This window comes from Sclerotinia sclerotiorum, genomic scaffold (genome assembly GCF_000146945.2).
Source record: "Sclerotinia sclerotiorum 1980 UF-70 scaffold_26 genomic scaffold, whole genome shotgun sequence".
Classification (NCBI taxonomy): domain Eukaryota; kingdom Fungi; phylum Ascomycota; class Leotiomycetes; order Helotiales; family Sclerotiniaceae; genus Sclerotinia; species Sclerotinia sclerotiorum.
This window is the reverse complement of record NW_001820810.1, coordinates 426444-444222: the sequence shown is the minus strand read 5'-3', so window position 1 is coordinate 444222 and position 17779 is coordinate 426444. Positions and strand designations below refer to the sequence as shown.

At 40.4% G+C, this 17779-nt stretch overlaps 7 protein-coding genes across 7 annotated transcripts; 3 read left to right on the top strand and 4 right to left on the bottom strand.

Annotated features, from left to right (window-relative positions):
- Nucleotides 1-117: 117 nt before the first annotated feature.
- SS1G_13721 (hypothetical protein) lies at nucleotides 118-609 on the top strand (the record flags this gene model as incomplete). The annotated part of the gene is made up of 1 exon (XM_001585432.1): nucleotides 118-609. The coding sequence occupies one exon, from the start codon at nucleotides 118-120 to the stop codon at nucleotides 607-609; it is 492 nt and encodes a 163-aa protein (XP_001585482.1).
- Nucleotides 610-936: 327 nt separating this feature from the next.
- SS1G_13720 (hypothetical protein) lies at nucleotides 937-2783 on the bottom strand (the record flags this gene model as incomplete). Its single annotated transcript, XM_001585431.1, has 4 exons — nucleotides 937-1344; nucleotides 1395-1940; nucleotides 2193-2243; nucleotides 2298-2783. 4 exons carry the CDS (start codon nucleotides 2781-2783, stop codon nucleotides 937-939), a joined length of 1491 nt encoding a protein of 496 aa, XP_001585481.1.
- A 2036-nt stretch (nucleotides 2784-4819) lies between these two features.
- On the bottom strand, nucleotides 4820-7027 carry SS1G_13719 (hypothetical protein; the record flags this gene model as incomplete). Its single annotated transcript, XM_001585430.1, has 5 exons — nucleotides 4820-4915; nucleotides 4998-6161; nucleotides 6216-6482; nucleotides 6530-6807; nucleotides 6931-7027. 5 exons carry the CDS (start codon nucleotides 7025-7027, stop codon nucleotides 4820-4822), a joined length of 1902 nt encoding a protein of 633 aa, XP_001585480.1.
- Nucleotides 7028-8405: 1378 nt separating this feature from the next.
- On the top strand, nucleotides 8406-9872 carry SS1G_13718 (hypothetical protein; the record flags this gene model as incomplete). The annotated part of the gene is made up of 1 exon (XM_001585429.1): nucleotides 8406-9872. One exon carries the CDS (start codon nucleotides 8406-8408, stop codon nucleotides 9870-9872), a length of 1467 nt encoding a protein of 488 aa, XP_001585479.1.
- A 303-nt stretch (nucleotides 9873-10175) lies between these two features.
- Nucleotides 10176-11819, bottom strand: SS1G_13717 (hypothetical protein; the record flags this gene model as incomplete). The annotated part of the gene is made up of 1 exon (XM_001585428.1): nucleotides 10176-11819. The coding sequence occupies one exon, from the start codon at nucleotides 11817-11819 to the stop codon at nucleotides 10176-10178; it is 1644 nt and encodes a 547-aa protein (XP_001585478.1).
- A 1672-nt stretch (nucleotides 11820-13491) lies between these two features.
- SS1G_13716 (hypothetical protein) lies at nucleotides 13492-15819 on the bottom strand (the record flags this gene model as incomplete). Its single annotated transcript, XM_001585427.1, has 1 exon — nucleotides 13492-15819. The coding sequence occupies one exon, from the start codon at nucleotides 15817-15819 to the stop codon at nucleotides 13492-13494; it is 2328 nt and encodes a 775-aa protein (XP_001585477.1).
- Nucleotides 15820-16379: 560 nt separating this feature from the next.
- SS1G_13715 (predicted protein) lies at nucleotides 16380-16718 on the top strand (the record flags this gene model as incomplete). Its single annotated transcript, XM_001585426.1, has 2 exons — nucleotides 16380-16438; nucleotides 16607-16718. The coding sequence occupies 2 exons, from the start codon at nucleotides 16380-16382 to the stop codon at nucleotides 16716-16718; spliced, it is 171 nt and encodes a 56-aa protein (XP_001585476.1).
- Between the last annotated feature and the right edge of the window lie 1061 nt (nucleotides 16719-17779).

The window sequence follows — 17779 nt, the reverse complement described above, 5'->3', positions numbered from 1 at the left end:
GCTTAGACTCCTCTCTGATTCAGCAACTTAACCTCTCAGACAAAACCCCCAATAAACACAATTCAAAAAAAACAAAAACAAATATATCACAATCAATACTTTAGATTCCCATTCACAATGACACTATCAATTGATCCCCGCATCTCCAGAATCAACCCCATGTATCGCATCTACCTCCTCTATATCGAACCCTTCATAGCCCTCAGCGGTGCCTACCTAGCCTATTTCCAACCTAACGAATTTTTAGTCCGCACGGCCCCATGGAAGGTTTCCCAGCAGTTTATACACATCAAATTTCCAAAGCCAGTGATAAAACTCCTCTCCACCGATATTGCAGCTCTTTATATTTTCTTCGCCATCAACGAAGCTGTGGTTCTGAGACTCACGCGCGATTATTCCGTGTGGCAGGCTGTGGTATTTGCGATGTTGATGTCTGACATGGGACATATTCTGGCGATTTATCAGGCGGATCCGGTGGGAAGTTTGAATGTGGCAAAATGGCAGAGGGAGGAATATGTCAATAATGGGATTATAGCATTTGGAGTTATTTTGAGATTGGGATTCTTGTCAGGATTTGGAAATGGGAAGGATAGAAGAAATCGGTGGTAGTGACTATTTGACATTTTTGGAGAACGCATTCCTCAGATAGTTTCTGGATCTGGACTGCATTTCCTAAGATTGAGAAGTTTTTAATTGTTTTGTTTGGAAGATCGGAATTATTATCAATATTTCATTGTTCGAGGTATCGAATTCCACATATAAATAGTCTGCAATTTTGTACTATTGGTGGATTTGAATAGGATTCACGAGAAAGAAGTTTACCTAAAAGCACTCGAAGTACATATATTTCCTATTGTAACACTAGCAGACAAAGTAGACATTATTAGCCACTAGCTATAAAATGACAAAAATCAATCATATCATTTCATTTTAACCCTAAACATTCTCAACATATGTAGAAGTCCTATCCTTTTCCAATCTCATCGCAATCCCCGCTCTCAAGGCTTCCTCTTCTTGTTCCGACTCAGCCCACACAACAGCATGTGCTTTCCTAGCTGGCATATTACGATCAAAGAGTCTATCAACGGCCTCGAGAGGAACATTTTTCGTCTCTGGAATCAGGAAGAAAACAAATGCAGCTCCCCAAATCATCAATGACGCGAAGAATAAGTAAACTCCGTATCCCATTGAAGAAAACATCTGCGGTGTAAATCTGGAGATTAGGAAATTCCAAAGCCAGTTATGAGCAGCTGCATGTGCTTGAGCTAGAGTTCGAACACTTTGGTCAAATATCTCGGCGTTTATTACCCAGGGGGTTGGGTTCCAAGTTGGTGTGTAAAATGCCTAAGGAATGATTAGATGTCATCGGGAAACTAGTTAATAGAAAAACTCACAGTCCATAAGTAGAAAAAGAAAACAGCAGATACACCAGAAGGTGGAAGTGAATCTGTTGGATGATCAGCAGGCTTTGCAATTGCAATGTATCCAGCTACGTAGTACATGCATAAAGCACCACCAATGGATCCAATCATCAATAACTTCCTTCGACCCAATTGATCGATCAGGAAAAGGAGGTAAATGAAAGTTCCAACTGTTTTGACAACACCGAATAGACCGGTAGAAAACAGGGAGGTATTAGTACCGATAATCCCAATACTTTTGAAGATAGTCGGAGAATAATAATTAACGGCATTGATACCAGAAGCATTTTGCCAAAAGAACAATGAACCTCCAAGGAAGAATCTCCATTGAATCTTTTGACTTGATGTGAGGAGTTTGAATGGTTGCCAGAATCCAAGACCACCTCCTATCATTTGTTGCTCGATATTTTGGTCGATTGCGTAGATTTCTTCCTTGATGTATATATCATCTTCCGTGAGGTTTCGAATCCAACAAAGGTTTTTGATGGCTTTCTCTCGTTTGCCTTTGCTCATTAACCACTGTAGAAGTAAAGGTTAGACTGGGCTTGTAGAAACAATTCTAATTACTAAAGAGTGAGAGTTTGGAAACCAAAGGACTCACGCGAGGGGTTTCGTGAAGCCAAAGTGACCCGATCAATAGGAGTCCGGAGGGAATTATTTGAATTGCAAATGGAATTATCCACTGTTCATGGTTGGATGGAAGGGTCTCAGCGATTCCATACTTGATAGGCCATTAGCAGTTTTCATCTTGCTCGATGATTGACAACTCACGTTAATCCAGAATCCAATAAGTCCACCAATCTGCCATCCTAATTCAAACATCTAGGAGAGTATAAGCAAGACTTTAGATGTCATATGAGAATCAGTGAAACCTACACAAACCAATTGACCACGAATAGCAGGTGGAGATATCTCAGAGATATAAATAGGAGCCAAACTCGAACAACCACCTACTCCTAGACCGGCTAAAACTCTTCCACCATATATAAGACCAAGACCACGCCTTTCATTAGCACCAAGCATCATACCAGCACCAACTGTGAATACAGCACTAAAAACAGCCATTCCTCTGACTCTTCCAAGCCAGTACGCCGCAATATAAGCCAAGAGTGCTCCAAAAAACGCTCCAGCTTGATAACATGAGACAATGTTTGCACTCACAAGATTCAACTTCGGATCAGATAGTGCTTCAAAGTTGAACTCTTGTTTGAAAGATGGAAGAGCGATAGTTGTTCCAATAAATGCGCTATCATAACCTATCATGACCGCCGCGAAACCAGCGACGATGGAACATAGATAGACACGCCAATTGTAGACTTGAGAGGGAGTGGGACGATCCTCAACTTTGGATAAGATGCCCATGATTGTAGAATTGAGTTTGATACTCAGGGAAAGCGAGATAAGATCGAGAGACGGTGAGGGGAAGCGAGAAGATTTATTGTTTACATGGGAATTATGACTACTTTTAATAACCTATCTAGATAAGCAACGCTATCAAGGGAATTCATCGCAATGATGCAGAGCTAAAGCGAGGGATTCACAAGCCAACAGTTCGTGCAGATACATGACTGCCGGTAAAATATTGATCCTGCACCCTAGAACAATTTTCATCTGACCTCAATGTAACAAGCGAGGTCGGGACGTCTGCAGTGCAGGTAATAATTATAATCTTGTGCTCAAGCCTATCAAACTTTCAATATTTCGAATAAACAAAAGTCCAAATTGACTAATTCCTTCACTTCTCAATACTAACCAAACAAAAAAAAAGTAAAGGATACAAATCCCCTGAATTCCTCAACTTCAGCTAGGTATCCCAAGTTAACCAACCCATAACAATCATCGCTAATTAATTCCCCAATTTCCCCAACCTCCATACCCCGCAAATCCACAAAGCTAGCTACCCCGCAATCTTACCCGTACACGCGGATAAACACTTTACACTTTCCACCTTCCGTGTATTATTTGAAAAGCTTGTTTTTCCATCGAGCTGAGAGTGATTTGTTAATCATCATGGGTGACAAGGCGGGAAAACATTTCGCAAATATTGGCTATGTGAGTATTTCCTGCTAGGCGGGCTACTGCCTCCGTAGAACATTTCAATTTTCAAAGTATCCAAGACTATAAACTCTAAAGTATCTCTATCCGTAAGAAAATTTCTACAATTGAATAAACATTTAAGAATACTCGAGTATATGAATATTAAATCATTCATATACACAATAAGCATTTCCCTGTGAACGAACAATCCAAGCCATCCTCAACAACCGAAGCTAATCCCCTCGCAGAACTATACATGTACTCAACACCACTCAACAGTAATATCAAGTATCAAGCTCAATATAAACACACAATCTTACCGCATACTCCAAGCTCCATCCTCCAACTTCCAAATCCAATTCCAAAGCATCAAACCATCCACATAACAATCGACACCTACACACTGCCAAGTCTGCTAGACACCACCTCCATTCCCGAGGTCCTATACATCCATCTCCATCCCCATTCCCATCCACATAACCTCCATATCAATGTCAATATCCTATCATCCAGGGACCAGCACCTACACATTCCAAGCCGCTTTTTCTAAAATCAATTTTTCAATTTACTAGAAACCAACCCCCCCCCACAAACAAAAAAATATCAAGGAATTAACATCGAATCCCACCCCCACACTTTGAAGTCAAAGTCCAGGAGTATTTAATATATACATATACATGCCTATTAACACACAAAAAATAACCACCTTCCCCTCATCCCTAATATAAAAATTCCCAGCTCTAGATCTCATAATCTAAAAGTCTCAAAATACACGACCCTCTAATCATAATCAACCACAGCAGCTTATCAGATAATCTTATAAGGAAGGTTGCAGACAGACAGGATAGTAGGATGACTCGAGAATTTCACGGCGGCGTTTGTAAGATTAGGTTGAATGAGGATATTAATCTGTAATCTTACGAGACATTATGATGCTCTCACTGCTCTATGTCCAAGAGTGGTGAGTGGTTCTACCTTCCCATCCGTTTCCCCTTTCTCACTAGCAATATATGGTTAAAGAAAGATAGTGGTTTTATCCTCATACTTCGGGTACTCATTCTGAACTCCTAAAAAATATCAAACCGTCTACTTCCATCATAATCCAAACATCAATTTCACATTATGAAGCATTCACAAAAATATATATGCAACTTCCATCAAGCTCAAGGGTATATCTCTAATCATTTTGCTTAGTTTGCTTCGCTGAGCTTACAGAATTGCCTTTTTTAGTTACACACAAACCACGACGCCTCTGTAAATTCATATCCATTCATTCATCCCGGATCAATATTACCACCCATAAAACATGTTCCTTGCTCAGTAACTCTGATTGATCATCAAACCATTTCATGGTTTTTGAATTAATTAGCATCTATCTTCTCCACTTCAACTTTAGCTTCCTCCCAAGTCTCTTTGTTTTTCTTGGCCCATTCGATCTGAGATCTGGCGTAGGCAAGCTATGAAGTTGATTAGTATTGCGAGTGGCAAGTATGTTATGGGTAGTAAAAGGAATAAGAATCAAAAAAGGCGACTACTCACCATATATCTCTTCAAGTCGTCCTCTTTCTCTGTTTGGAATCTCTGCAAATCCTTGAGCACACCAGCACTTGCATCTTTTACATCTTGTGCAGATGCCAGTTGAGCTTGTTCCAATTGTGAAATTGCTTCCCTAGTCTTGCTAATTTGATCCCTCCGTGTTCGCTCCGGGTCAGCATCAACAACACCATGAACTGCATGACTTATGCGGCCAAAAATCTTATTGGTGATGAAATTTCCACTGGAGCTCTTTCGATGAGTAGGAGGTATTTCCTCAGGTTGAGGAATACCTTGTGATGCAGAAGGAGTATCGCCATGAGTGGGAGGAAAGTCAGAATCAATCGATGCTGTGTCATCATGTGGTGATTCGCGACTTGATTGTGGCGGTTCTCTCGCAGATGAATTTGACCGCCGTGGTACATTAGCAGTTCCACTATTGCTAAGGTATTGGTCGATTCTCTTAGATTCAGCCTCACTTCTTTCCAGTTGTTCTAGGAGAGCCCTTTTCTTGGCCAAGTCCTCGTTAGTCATCTCTTGCTGTACCCTCTTTAGAACGCGATATCTCAAAACACTACGAACTACTCCAGCAAATTGTGCACTCTCTCGCATTGGTTCGGCAAAACTTGCACCTAAAGAAGCAGAAAGTTCCTCAGTCGCAATGTATGAGGAATCTACAGCTTGACCAACTCTTTCAATAGCTGCTGCAAGAGATGCCGAGGGTTCCGAGAGTGAAAAGCCATTGAATCTAGCGCCAAGTTCTGCCAAATCTGTCGACAAGGAAGACAAGTGAGTCAAAGTCCTCCGGTTTACTCGTTCAATAGGTCCAGTCAACAATAATTCTAGATCCTTTGTGGAAGACTCAAAGCTTATGAAGTATGGATCCAAATCTTGTTCACTCAAATTTGCACTTTCCGGTGGGATCCTACCAAAGACTTGTGGTCCGGATTGAGTATGCGCCGCGGCGGAAGGAGTAGCAGCATAATCGGAAGGCTGTGCTATCATACCTTGAGCATTGGTATTTGCTGTAGAAGCCGCCTTGAGTTTCGCCGATGTTGCGGGTACAGGTAGAAATGCGTGAGCAGGTGTGGGGTTGGCGGGGTCGAGTGGTGGGGCCTTCATGTTGGATTTTGGAATTGATGCGATGGGATGGGAATGTAAGACTTCGCTCTAATAACAGTCAGAGGAAGCCTAGCAGTAGAGTAGAAATGGTTAGTGACTTACCCAACTTGCGTTTGGATCTAAAAATCTCCACCAAACCCCATCATTACGTACCTCATCCATTCTCCTACATCTGTTTAAGAATACAGCCAACATGCGCTTTCGAAGATCTATGATCTGTTGATCCTGCTTGGCCTTTGTTGGGTTCGCAGCATAATCCGCCATTGTATGCTTCTCCGGAATAGGTGGAATGATCAAAGTAGGGTGTAATCTAGAGAGCGCATCTCTGAGAGACGCAAACTCGGAATAGCGCCGACGAACTTCAAGATCCTACTGCCATGTCAGCTTGTAACATAATACCTAGCCTTTAAACATACTCCAGTTCTTATTGTATACACAATATATTTCCCTCCACTCTCAGAACTCTTTCCAGCATCGACAATCAGAATAGGTAGTTCCGGATTCTCATAGAGAATTTGTTCAATGCGACTATCATAACCTCCTTTCTTCTGCCTTCTTGTAGCTTGAGATGCTTCGCCATAATCCTCATCACTTCCAGCCTCACTCGTATCGTAACTTAGGTTGCGCTGATCTGGTACATTATCGTGGTTTTCACTGATGGTCGAAGGAGTGTGCGGCCTGCCAAAATCATGTTCTATAATATCCCAGCCCTCCAAGTCAGTATCATAAACCTCAGGATTTGGCGCAGCACCCAAGAAGACAGAGAACATTCTGATATGAAGATATCGAAGTTGTAAACGTGAAGAGAATAACTTACGAGATCCAGGTGAGTTTGGAATAGCATTTGAGGAGGTTATTGAGTCTCTTCGCTCAAAGCTGGTGCCGTATGGATTATTGTCTTCATCGTTCCACATCCTGTACAAATCATATGCTTGCTTCTTTGGGAGATTTTGAGTGAATGGTAGAATAAAGACTAGCAATCGATTGTGGTATTGCGGTGTTGTGGTGTTGTGATATTTATTCAGTCATCATGGTAGTTGAGACAAACAGGTGAAGGAGCTTCCCTTCCTGCAGTTCTAATACAATTGTTGATCACCAGCCTTCCGTCATTGAGATGCACGGACCATATTTGAGTCTTGACTAATAAAAGCCCCTCACAAGACAGGAAGGAAGGATTATTACTCAAGTCAAAAGATATAATGTATATGTCTAATACTGTAGAACTCGAGTAGTTATTAATGTTTTAGTTCATATTTGAAAAATCGAATGACCCTCAAGCCAAGATAAATATCTACAGTAGTAGTAGAGTATTAAAGAAGAAGTTTGTTCTAATCTGCAACTTATTTCTTCTATTACATCCCCTCCTTTATCAGAAAACAACCTCTAAATACATTTTCACAGGTCATTTGAAATATTACTTGTTAATCATCAGATGATTAGCTCTATGAATGTATCATCTTCTGTTTTATACTTTTACTTTGAGTATTTACTAGATCTTATCACACTGCCTATCACTAAGCGTCTGCCTACTCCCGCTACCTCATCCCTTTCTCACCCAAGAAGTAGAAAAAGGATGACGGATATCAATATCAATATCAATATCATTCATCACTTCCCTTTCCCCATCAAAGAATCACCCATTCGAAATGTTTCCCAAGCTACTCAAAACCTATTCAAAATAGCATATCCTAAAGACCAATACCCCTTCCTTCATTCTTCCGATAACACCAAAATAATACTTCTCCCTACTTCCTCGCTAATAAACTAGACTAGCAGCGCTTCGGGCCGTTCGGGAAATCCCCTTCTAGTTTGCTCTGCTAGTAATGTAAGGAAATTAGTTAGTCAAATGCTTGGGTTAATCGATCTTAGTATCTCTTGCTGTGTGGTAGTTATCTTTATATTGATCTGTTACTTGAACGAGGATAATATTAAGTATGATATTTGTTATTTTACAAGTTAAATGAACAAACTATACCTAGGCTAGGTAGCAATATATTTGAATATATTTTACATTGATTATTACAAAAAATAGAAATAACGTGGTTTATCAGGACCCTGTACACTTTTACCTCAATTATCACCTTTCAACTTCAACACGCGATTTATCAATATTTAATTATGCAAACTACTTCAAAAGAAGCTCGAATCAATTTAGCTATTGAGGCTATTCGTACATCTCAAAATTTGAGTATTCGGAAAGCTGCAAAACTCTATAATATACCTCATACTACCCTTACTTCTAGAATGAATGGAATTCTGCCTCTTACTGAACGTCGACCAGCAAATCATAAAATGACAAAATTGGAGGAGAAATTGCTTCTTCAATATATATTGGATATGGATGAAAGAGGGTTTAGTCCTCGAATAAGTGATGTGGAAGATATGGCGAATTATATACTCAAAACGCGGGGTGCGAAGAAGGTTGGAAAGCTCTGGGCTCATCGTTTTGTGAAACGACATACAGAATTAAAGACGCGTTTTAATCGCGTTTATGGCTTTCAAAGAGCTCTCTGCGAAGATTCAGAGCTTATTGAAAGATGGTTTCGATTGGTATCGAATATGCGGGCCAAATATGGTATTCTGGACTGCGATTTCTACAACTTCGATGAGACAGGCTTTATGATGGGACAAATACCACCACATATAGTAGTTACTAAAGCTGATCGATGTGGAAAAAGCAAAGCTATACAACCAGGCAATCGAGAATGGGCTACAGCGATTATTTGTGTTGATGGAGAAGGTCACAATATACCTCCGTTTTTGATAGTAAAAGGCGAATACCATCTTTCAAATTGGTATACCGAAGGTGATTTACCATACGATTGGCTTATTAAACCTACTATCAATGGATGGACAGATAATGAGACAGGTCTTGAATGGATTAAGCACTTCAACAAACATACTGAAAGTAGGAAAGTGGGTAGATATCGAATGCTAGTGCTTGATGGGCATGAAAGTCATAAATCGCCAGCATTTCAGGAATACTGCAAGGAACACGACATTATATTACTTAGTTTACCACCTCATTCTTCGCATTTAACTCAACCACTCGATATCCGTTGCTTTGGTCCTTTAAAGTATTCATATAGTCGACAAATCGAGAACTTTATCAAGGCGCATATCACTCATATTACCAAAACCGAGTTCTTTCAAGCCTTCAAAGCTGCATATATCGAAGCAATATCTATATCAAATGGTAAAGCTGGGTTCTGCGGAGCTGGGCTAATCCCATTTAATCCGGAAATTGTACTTTCAAAGCTAGATATTCGAATAAGAACTCCATCAAATAGATCAATATCAGCCGATCCTGATATATGGCAATCTCAAACACCTCACAATCCAACTGAAGCTCTTTCTCAATCCACTTTAGTGAAAAGTCGTATTGCTCAACATCAAGGGAGCTCACCTACTCCAATATTTAAAACAGTTGCAGCTTTAGCTAAGGGTACAGAGCTCTTAGCTCATGCGAATACGCTTTTAGCTGCTGAGGTTCATAGTCTCCGCAAAGCAAATGAAGCACTTAGTAAACGCCGGAGAGCTAGAAAAGCTTTAATACGAAAAGGAGGAGTACTTTCAGTAGAAGATGGGCATGATATATTAGAACAAGAGAATGTAGAAGATCAGATACGACGCGATGAATTTACAAATGGTGATTCTTCAGCAAGGAGGCAAGCTACTATACGACGATGTAGCAAATGTGGTAGTGCTTCACATAATGCACGAACTTGTCAATTAGATCCAGCATTAGTTGATCTTTGAATTGTATGTAATTTAATTCTAATTTATAGTATTGTTGTAATTTTATTTCAATGGAATGTGGGCAATTGAGGTAAAAGTGTACAGGGTCCTGATATGTACAGGGTCCTGATAAACCACGTTAAAATTTAAAAATTATTGGTTATGTAATCAATTCTTAATCAGCTATGATTATAATAACGTGGTTTATCATCGAGTGGCCCATATCATCGAGTGGCCCATATCATCGAGTGGCCCACTTTCACCTCAATTTACACTTTCAAACCCATATTATTCAACAACAATTGAATCAATTGATTGAAACTATTAAGAATCTAATAATCTAGGATCTATTACATTATTTTGACAGGTTCTTGCATTATGTCCTGTCTTTCCGCATTTACTACAACATCGATTAGAAGATGCTTCCCCATTAGAATTCCCCCCTTTTTGACGCTCATCGCGTTGAATCTGAATATCAACCTCTTGCTGAGATAATATATCAAGAGCCTCTTGTCCAGTGAGCACTCCTCCTTGACGTAATTGGGTTTTTTTCGCGCGTCGACGCTTGCTTAATGCTTCATTTGCTGTCCGAAGTGTACGAATCTCTGTATTTAAAAGTGTGTTTTCATGAGCTAATCTCTCTGTACCCTTAGCTAGAGCTAGTACAGTCTCGAATATAGGTGTAGGAGAGCTTGCTTGATGACGAGTTATTCGAGATTTAACTAATGTTGATTGAGAAAGAGCTTCAGTTGGGTTGCGAGGGGTTTGAGAGATCCATTGATCTAGGTCGAAAGAGGGGGGGGTAGGTGTGCGAATTCGAATATCTAATTTCGAGAGTACAGCTTCAGGATTAAATGGGATTAAACCTGTTCCTCGGAATCCTGATTTCATATTCTGAGAAGTGATTGATTCCTCGTATGCAGCTTTAAAAGCTATAAAGAATTCAACCTTCGAAATATGATTGATATGTGCCTTGATAAATCCATCAATTTGACCACCATATGAACGTTTTAGATTGCTAAAACAGCCAACATCAAGTGGTTGAGTTAAATGACTTGAATGCGGTGGTAAACGTAAACATATAATATCGTTCTCTTTGCAGTATGCTTGAAAAGCTACTGATTCGTGGCTTTCATGCCCATCCAGTACCAACATTCGATATTTGCCCTTTCTTCGATTCTTAGTATGCTTGTCGAAGTGTTTCAACCATTCTAAACCCGTCTCATTATTCGTCCACCCATTAGATGTAGGTTTAATAGCCCATTCCGCAGGAAGATTCGTTTCGGTGTACCAATTGGAGAGATGAACTTGTCCTTGAACTACTAGAAATGGGGGAATAGTTTCACCCTCTCCATTTCCGCATATTATTGCTGTAGCCCATTCTCGATTGCCTGGCTGTACTGTCTTGCTTCTGCCATTTCGTTCAGCACTAGTTACTACCATTGCTGCACATATAATCCCCATCATAAAGCCTGTTTCGTCGAAATTGTAGAAATCTCCGTCCAAAATGCCGTATTTCGCTCGCATATTCGCAACTAGTCGAAACCACTCTTCAAGAAGCTTAGGATCCTCACAGAGAGCTCTTTGAAAGTCATAAACACGACTAAAACGCGTCTTTAATTCGATTCGACGCTTTACGAATCGATGCGCCCAGAGCTTCCCAACGCGTTTCGCACCCCTCGATTCGAGAATATCATTCGCCATATCTTCCACATTCTTTAGTTTAGGTGGAAATCCTCTTAAATCCATATCGAGTATATATTGAACAATCACCTCTTCTTCTAATTCTGTAATCTTATGACGATTCGCTCGAGTTTCTGTACGAAGAGGTAAACCTTCCATTCTATGTCGAAGAGTCGTACGAGGAATATTATAGAGCATAGCAGCCTTTCGAATGCTTAATTTTTTATCTTTATGAATAACTTCGATAGCAAGGAGTATACGAGCTTCTTGATTATTCGAATTCATTATAGGTTGTTGATAAAACGCGTGTTGAAAGAGACAGGTGTAAATTGAGGTGAAAGTGGGCCACTCGATGATATGGGCCACTCGATGATAAACCACGTTACTCCAAGAAGTTTATGTATTTATAATTTCAAAAAATCATCAACTTATATTCTAATTCAATTAAAATGTAACGATACTGTACTAAAGGCAGCGGCTGCCTAAGGTTCGTCGGTTGGTAGTTATAGGTTAAGGCTTTATCACTGGTATTCACTTGAAAGTGAATTCGTTACTAGATCAAATAGAATGTAGGTAAACTAATTGATAACTAAGTTGAGCACGAAGCTCCTAGGGCTCCTTATCACGTGATTTCTGATGGTGCGTGCATACACGATCTTCAGGTGACCAAGATCACATACTAATTCGATGAAATCTGATCGTGTTTGCACAAGGCCTAAGCTCTCCTAATTAATCAGTTTGCTACCATCGTAACACCATCAATCCTAATGGTGAATCGTGACATCGAGATGATTTATAACTAAACATCAAACAGGGATTTAAAGTAACGACAATAATACAATTCGTAATTAATAGTAGAGTATACTAAATGATTGATCTTGAGTATGAAACTCTATATAAAGGAAATCTATCTAAATTATATAGACCTTTGTATCGATGACTATTCAGTAAGATCAATACAGCTCAGTGTTACGAGGTTTGCCGTCTAGATCACGTGGAAGTGCTCTAGGCTCTCGAGGTGGTTTATAACTAGGCGTCAAGCAGGGACTTAAAGTAATGACAATAATGCAATTCGTAACTAATAGTAGAGTATACTAAATGATTGATCTTGAGCACGAAGCTCTATACAAAGGAAATCCATCTTGATTATATAGACCTTCGTGTTCTAGCTGATCAGTAGGATCAGTATGGCTCAGTACTGAGCTTGCTGATTCTCACTGAGCCAGTCACATGATTTGGTAGCACGTGAGCGTTTTCTTGTTACCCGGCGTAACATAGAGGTACAAGTAGGGGTGTTTTACATGATAAGTAATAAGTTTGTGACAATTAAGGACAGATGTTACTGCGCTCTCGAAGAATATAAAGCTGGCGAGCTTAATGACAACGGAAGAATTTTAGAACACGGGTTGCATTCCTACTTACTCATTTACACTACTATCAAACCAACGAACAAAATAGTCACGCATTTCATTTAAAGACACTATCAAAATCATGATTGGAAAATCTTCTTAATTTTCATATTCATTCTCGTTCCACTACCCAGAACCAACCTCCCTATCACCGGGTCGGATTGCCATGTTCCTATCCTAAAAACCTAATCCCATGCTATTCATCATATCAGATCCAAGTTTCTAATTACTTCCTCTTCCCCCTCTTGGGATATCAATATCAATCATACCATCTCTTTCAATCGGACCAAGCTTTTTCCACCTACGAGTGCTTGCCCACATCCTCCACAAGATAAAAAAAGATACATTGAAAAGCAAGAGCTATAAAGGACAAAACGCGAAGAGAAAACACAACGAAGCGAATGAAGGTAATAAGGAAAAGTAGAATAGAAAAATGAAAACTCGGTATTACAACACAATAATTCCTATCCATGCCTATCAATGCACGCAAATTCAAATTCAAATCAACTAGACCACTTTTTCCTCCATAAATCTCAATCAGATACTCATTAATTGCCTGCAACTTCTTCTTCAGCCCAACCATTAAGCCCATGTCCCTGTCCATCAATGCCAAGTCCGTATCCACTGTTGAACCCTCCATTGCCTAGACCGCCTGAGAAGGAATTTTGATATTGATGTCCCCTTCCTCTTGAACCTCCTTGTTGCTCATTTCCATTGCCATCAGGCTGTGCAAAAACAGGAAGAGAAACAGCTCTGCTGTGGCTTCCTCTAGCTGGAGCCAATAATCCATTCATGGTTGGTGCTCCCGAGGATTGGAATCCATTTGTGTTGCTAATGCTTGCGCTTGAACCATGTCCGCTAGGTTGTGATTGTTGAATGTTTAAATCATCCATGTTTCCACCACCGTACAAAGCCGCTTGTTGAGCTGCAAGGACTTGTTGCTGTTGTTGTTGAAGTGCTGCGACGGAATAGGGGTCGAGGTTTTGTTGTTGCTGTTGAGCTTGTTGGGAAACTTGGTTGAGGTACATAGTCAATGGGTTGTTGCTGCCAGCATTCAGGATAGTCGATGGAGTAGACCCTTGTTGCTGTTGCTGCTGCTGTTGGAAATTTCCATTGGAGCCATTGATAGAACCTGGAGCCACAGAACCTGTTGGAGAAGAACCATTCTGACTTGGCTGAAGACCACCTGAATGAGGAGGTGAGTTAACACCATCACCACGAGGAGATTGAGATTGTTGAACTTGTCGTGGAGGATTTCCACATCGATCCTTTCCAAAGTTAACCTTGAATCGACGGTACTCGTCCTTCCCTCGAATAGCTTCGATTGCCTTGATAGCATTTGCGATATTCGTGAAGTTGACAAAAGCGCAACTCTTCTCTCGAAGAGTATTAACTAGCTCAATCTCACCATATTCAGAGAAATCCTGTCTCAGTCTCTCTTCAGTCCATGATTCATCCAAGTTACCAATGTAAACATTTCTTGATGCTCCACCACTAACAGCAAGAGCAATTGCAGCTGGAAGTGCGCCAGAATGTTTCCCCCATCCAATCTTCAATCTTCTGTTGTGAATCATCAATCCTTGCAAGTTGCTTAAAGCATAGAAAGAAGCCGCGGAAGTAGGATCAATGAATGTGACAAAGCAAATGTGCTTATCGGGTATATATCGAATGTGATGTAACAGACCGCCTCTAACAACATTGCAAATTTCTTCGATAGTGGTTTCGGGATGAATGTTGCCCAAGTAAACAGTTCGGTTTCCAAGGTTGTTGATACCGCCTGCAGTTGTGGCAACGGCAGCAGCAGCTACAGATTGTTGAGCCAAAGCATTAGAAATCAAGTCACGGTCAGCCCCATTGAGAACGTGAGCATATCCTGGGGCAATGCCAAGATATTGAGCAGCATTCTGCTGTTGGGTCTTGGAAACGTATGCGCAACGATCTTTTCCGTAGTAAACCCTACGTGGTGATTGCCATTTCGCCTCCTGAGGTAATTGAGAAACAGCCTTGATAGCATTTCCGATTGACAAGAAGTGAACAAAGCCAATTGCCTTTTCTCGAACAATCTTTACTGTATCGATGGGACCAAATTTTCCGAGATCCTCACGCAATTCATCCTCTGTGACTTCCTCCCCAAGGTTACCCAAATAAACGTTTCTCGAAGCACCCGATTGTTGAACGGCAAGAGCAACAGAAGTAGGTACTTGCGAAGGCTTTCCCCAACCAACCTTGATATCCTGACCCCTGATAGAAAGCTTCTTCAAAATCGCATCGGAATGGAAATGGGTGGCGGAGCTTCCATCCAAGAATGAGATGAAAGCACAGTTCTTATCTGGCAAAAGTCGGACGGACTCGATCTGACCACTACGAACGTGTCCGAGAATTTCTTCCGCGGACGTCTCGGGAGGGATATTTCCCAAGTAGACTGTTCGGCTCGTTCCTGAAACTAAACCCGGTGACATTTGTACTGGAGAAGAAGGTGCCAAGCTCATATTTTGCATTGCGTTATTCATTTGAGCATATCCGCCTGTTGGGGATTGTGGGTTATAGAATTGAGGCGCGCCGTAAGTCGAGGGAGAGACCAAGCTCTGGTAGAGTTGAGGGGACATCGGCCCTGTTGGGCTTTGAGGTTGTTGTTGATTCTGTTGTTGCTGCTGGTAAGTCGCATAGTTTTGAAACTGAGGACTTTGGAAGGCGGACGGAGTTCCTGGTTGGAAGGGGCTACCGAGGAGAAGTTGAGAAGGGAGCAAAGGTGTAAATTGCATATCGAACGCGGTGCCAGGAGTGGTCATATCATTCTGGCCTTGTTGACCCATGCTCTGTGTATTTATTGAAGGAATGTTCACTCTGCGAGGATGTCTATCACCATAACCACCCATCGAAAATTGATTTGAGCTGTATGCGCCATGAGAAAAGCCGGTATCGCTGTTGGAGGGCTTAGATGCATGGCCAAATGGTCTATTTACAGACGTCGCTCCCGATCCACCATTTTGAGTTTGTGACTCCTGCATCCCGAAAAGATGAGGTGGCAGGACAAAGCTGTCCCGCACGAGAGAGGATATTACCGCCGTTTTGAAAGATTAAAGTGTGCCTGCGGAGGGCACGTTGGAAAAACGTTTGGTCTTGAAGATTGAGTCTACTCAATTGACCAAAGAATATCCAACTGAAGATTAATCTGCCAGAAGTTGTGAGAAGAATGAAGAGGTCGAGAAGCTTAAATTTGAAATATTCGCCCGAAGTGAAGATTGGATATGTATTAACAAAGCTAGGTATGTAGATATTCGAGGTTGGCTGGTTGGCTGGGATTGAGAATGTTTGCCGCTATAAACAAATTCTTGTATAGATAGAAATATGAATATTAAAAATAGGTTCAGTCTGTATACAAGTATTCGAATCGAAAAGAGGAAGTCGTCGATGTGAATCACCGTTAAATATCTATATGGCAGATGTTCGAAATGTCGTGTTGTTGTATCGAAGGAGTGAAGGTCTGAAGTTTGAGTGAGTGCTCGAAGGACTTTTTTCTTTCTACTTTGACCGCAGGATTCCAATCGAGGTTGATGGTCGTTCAATGCGGAGGCAAATTGGAAAGTTCTAAAATAAAAGCTTCAGAATATCTGCTCGATGCAATGAATGAATTCGATGCAAGCTTTTGAGTGGGTTGTATAGAGGATATTGGAACAATAGTAACAACAAAGAAGTTTTGTTTAAAAAAGGAGGTGAACTTTTCGTCAAGCGTAAGGTTAAGGATACTTCAGACGAATCGATAAGGACTGTTTGAATTTCTTTTCTTCTTCTCTCTTCTCCTTCACATACACACTTCTCCTTCTTCTTCTTGACTCTTGTCTCTTGAATTGATCAATCAATCAATCAATCAATCAATCGAACCTCTTGACGATATTCAGAGATCAAGAATTGGAATTGTGAAAGATAAAAAAAAAAGGGGAATGCAAGAAGTAAGTCCGCTTTTTTTAATCTCTCTTGGAGATGGGAACTTTTGGGTGGAAATGATGAATGATGTTAAAAAGAATGTATTCAAATGAATTAACCAAAGATGGAATAATAATTGGAATAAAAATCTACGAAAAAGGAGTCAAATGAAATTGAATAATTTTTATAAAAGAATTGTGAATTGTTCAGAGCATAAGAAAAGAGGAAAAGTAATGAAGGAAGAGAAGAGGTTAAGTCGTTGAGAAAGGAAAGAGAGTGGACAAGTTAGGATGTTAGGATGGAATAGGGAATAGGATAAGGAAGGAAACAGGAGGAAATAATTTGGTAGGGGTTAGAGGGGTCTGTCCAACGTTGCAATTGTATTGGTAGAGAAATCGTAATGACTTGAATATTGTTAGCATATATTGGCCCGTTCAAACAATAAAATTGATCGAGTGATATTATCAATTGTGACCAATGAAAGATCATGAAAGATCATAATCCATGCATAAGAAAGAGAACGGAGGGATTATTCATTTCAATCAAAGCCAATTATAGTTTAGTTTTCAATTTAAATATGGTTAGGTATAGTATAGGATCGTTCCTTTCCTATAATTGATTTGCCGCTAGTACCTTTCTTGGCTTCCTCCCCTTAAACAGATCAATAATAAGTCGTGCGCTATTGCGGTAGTTTGCCCCTAGAACGCCTTTGAGAGTTTCTACACTGGAAGTAGGTATTGAAGTATTTATTTATTTTATATCATACCCAGGTAGGAAGAAAATATATTGGTTGTACAACATGAGATCCATTAGAAACATCACAAACATCAGAAACATCTCATCAAAAATCATCAGATGAAATCTTAAATCTCTTATTCAAAATATGGTGAAACAGTAAAATGAAGAGCAAGT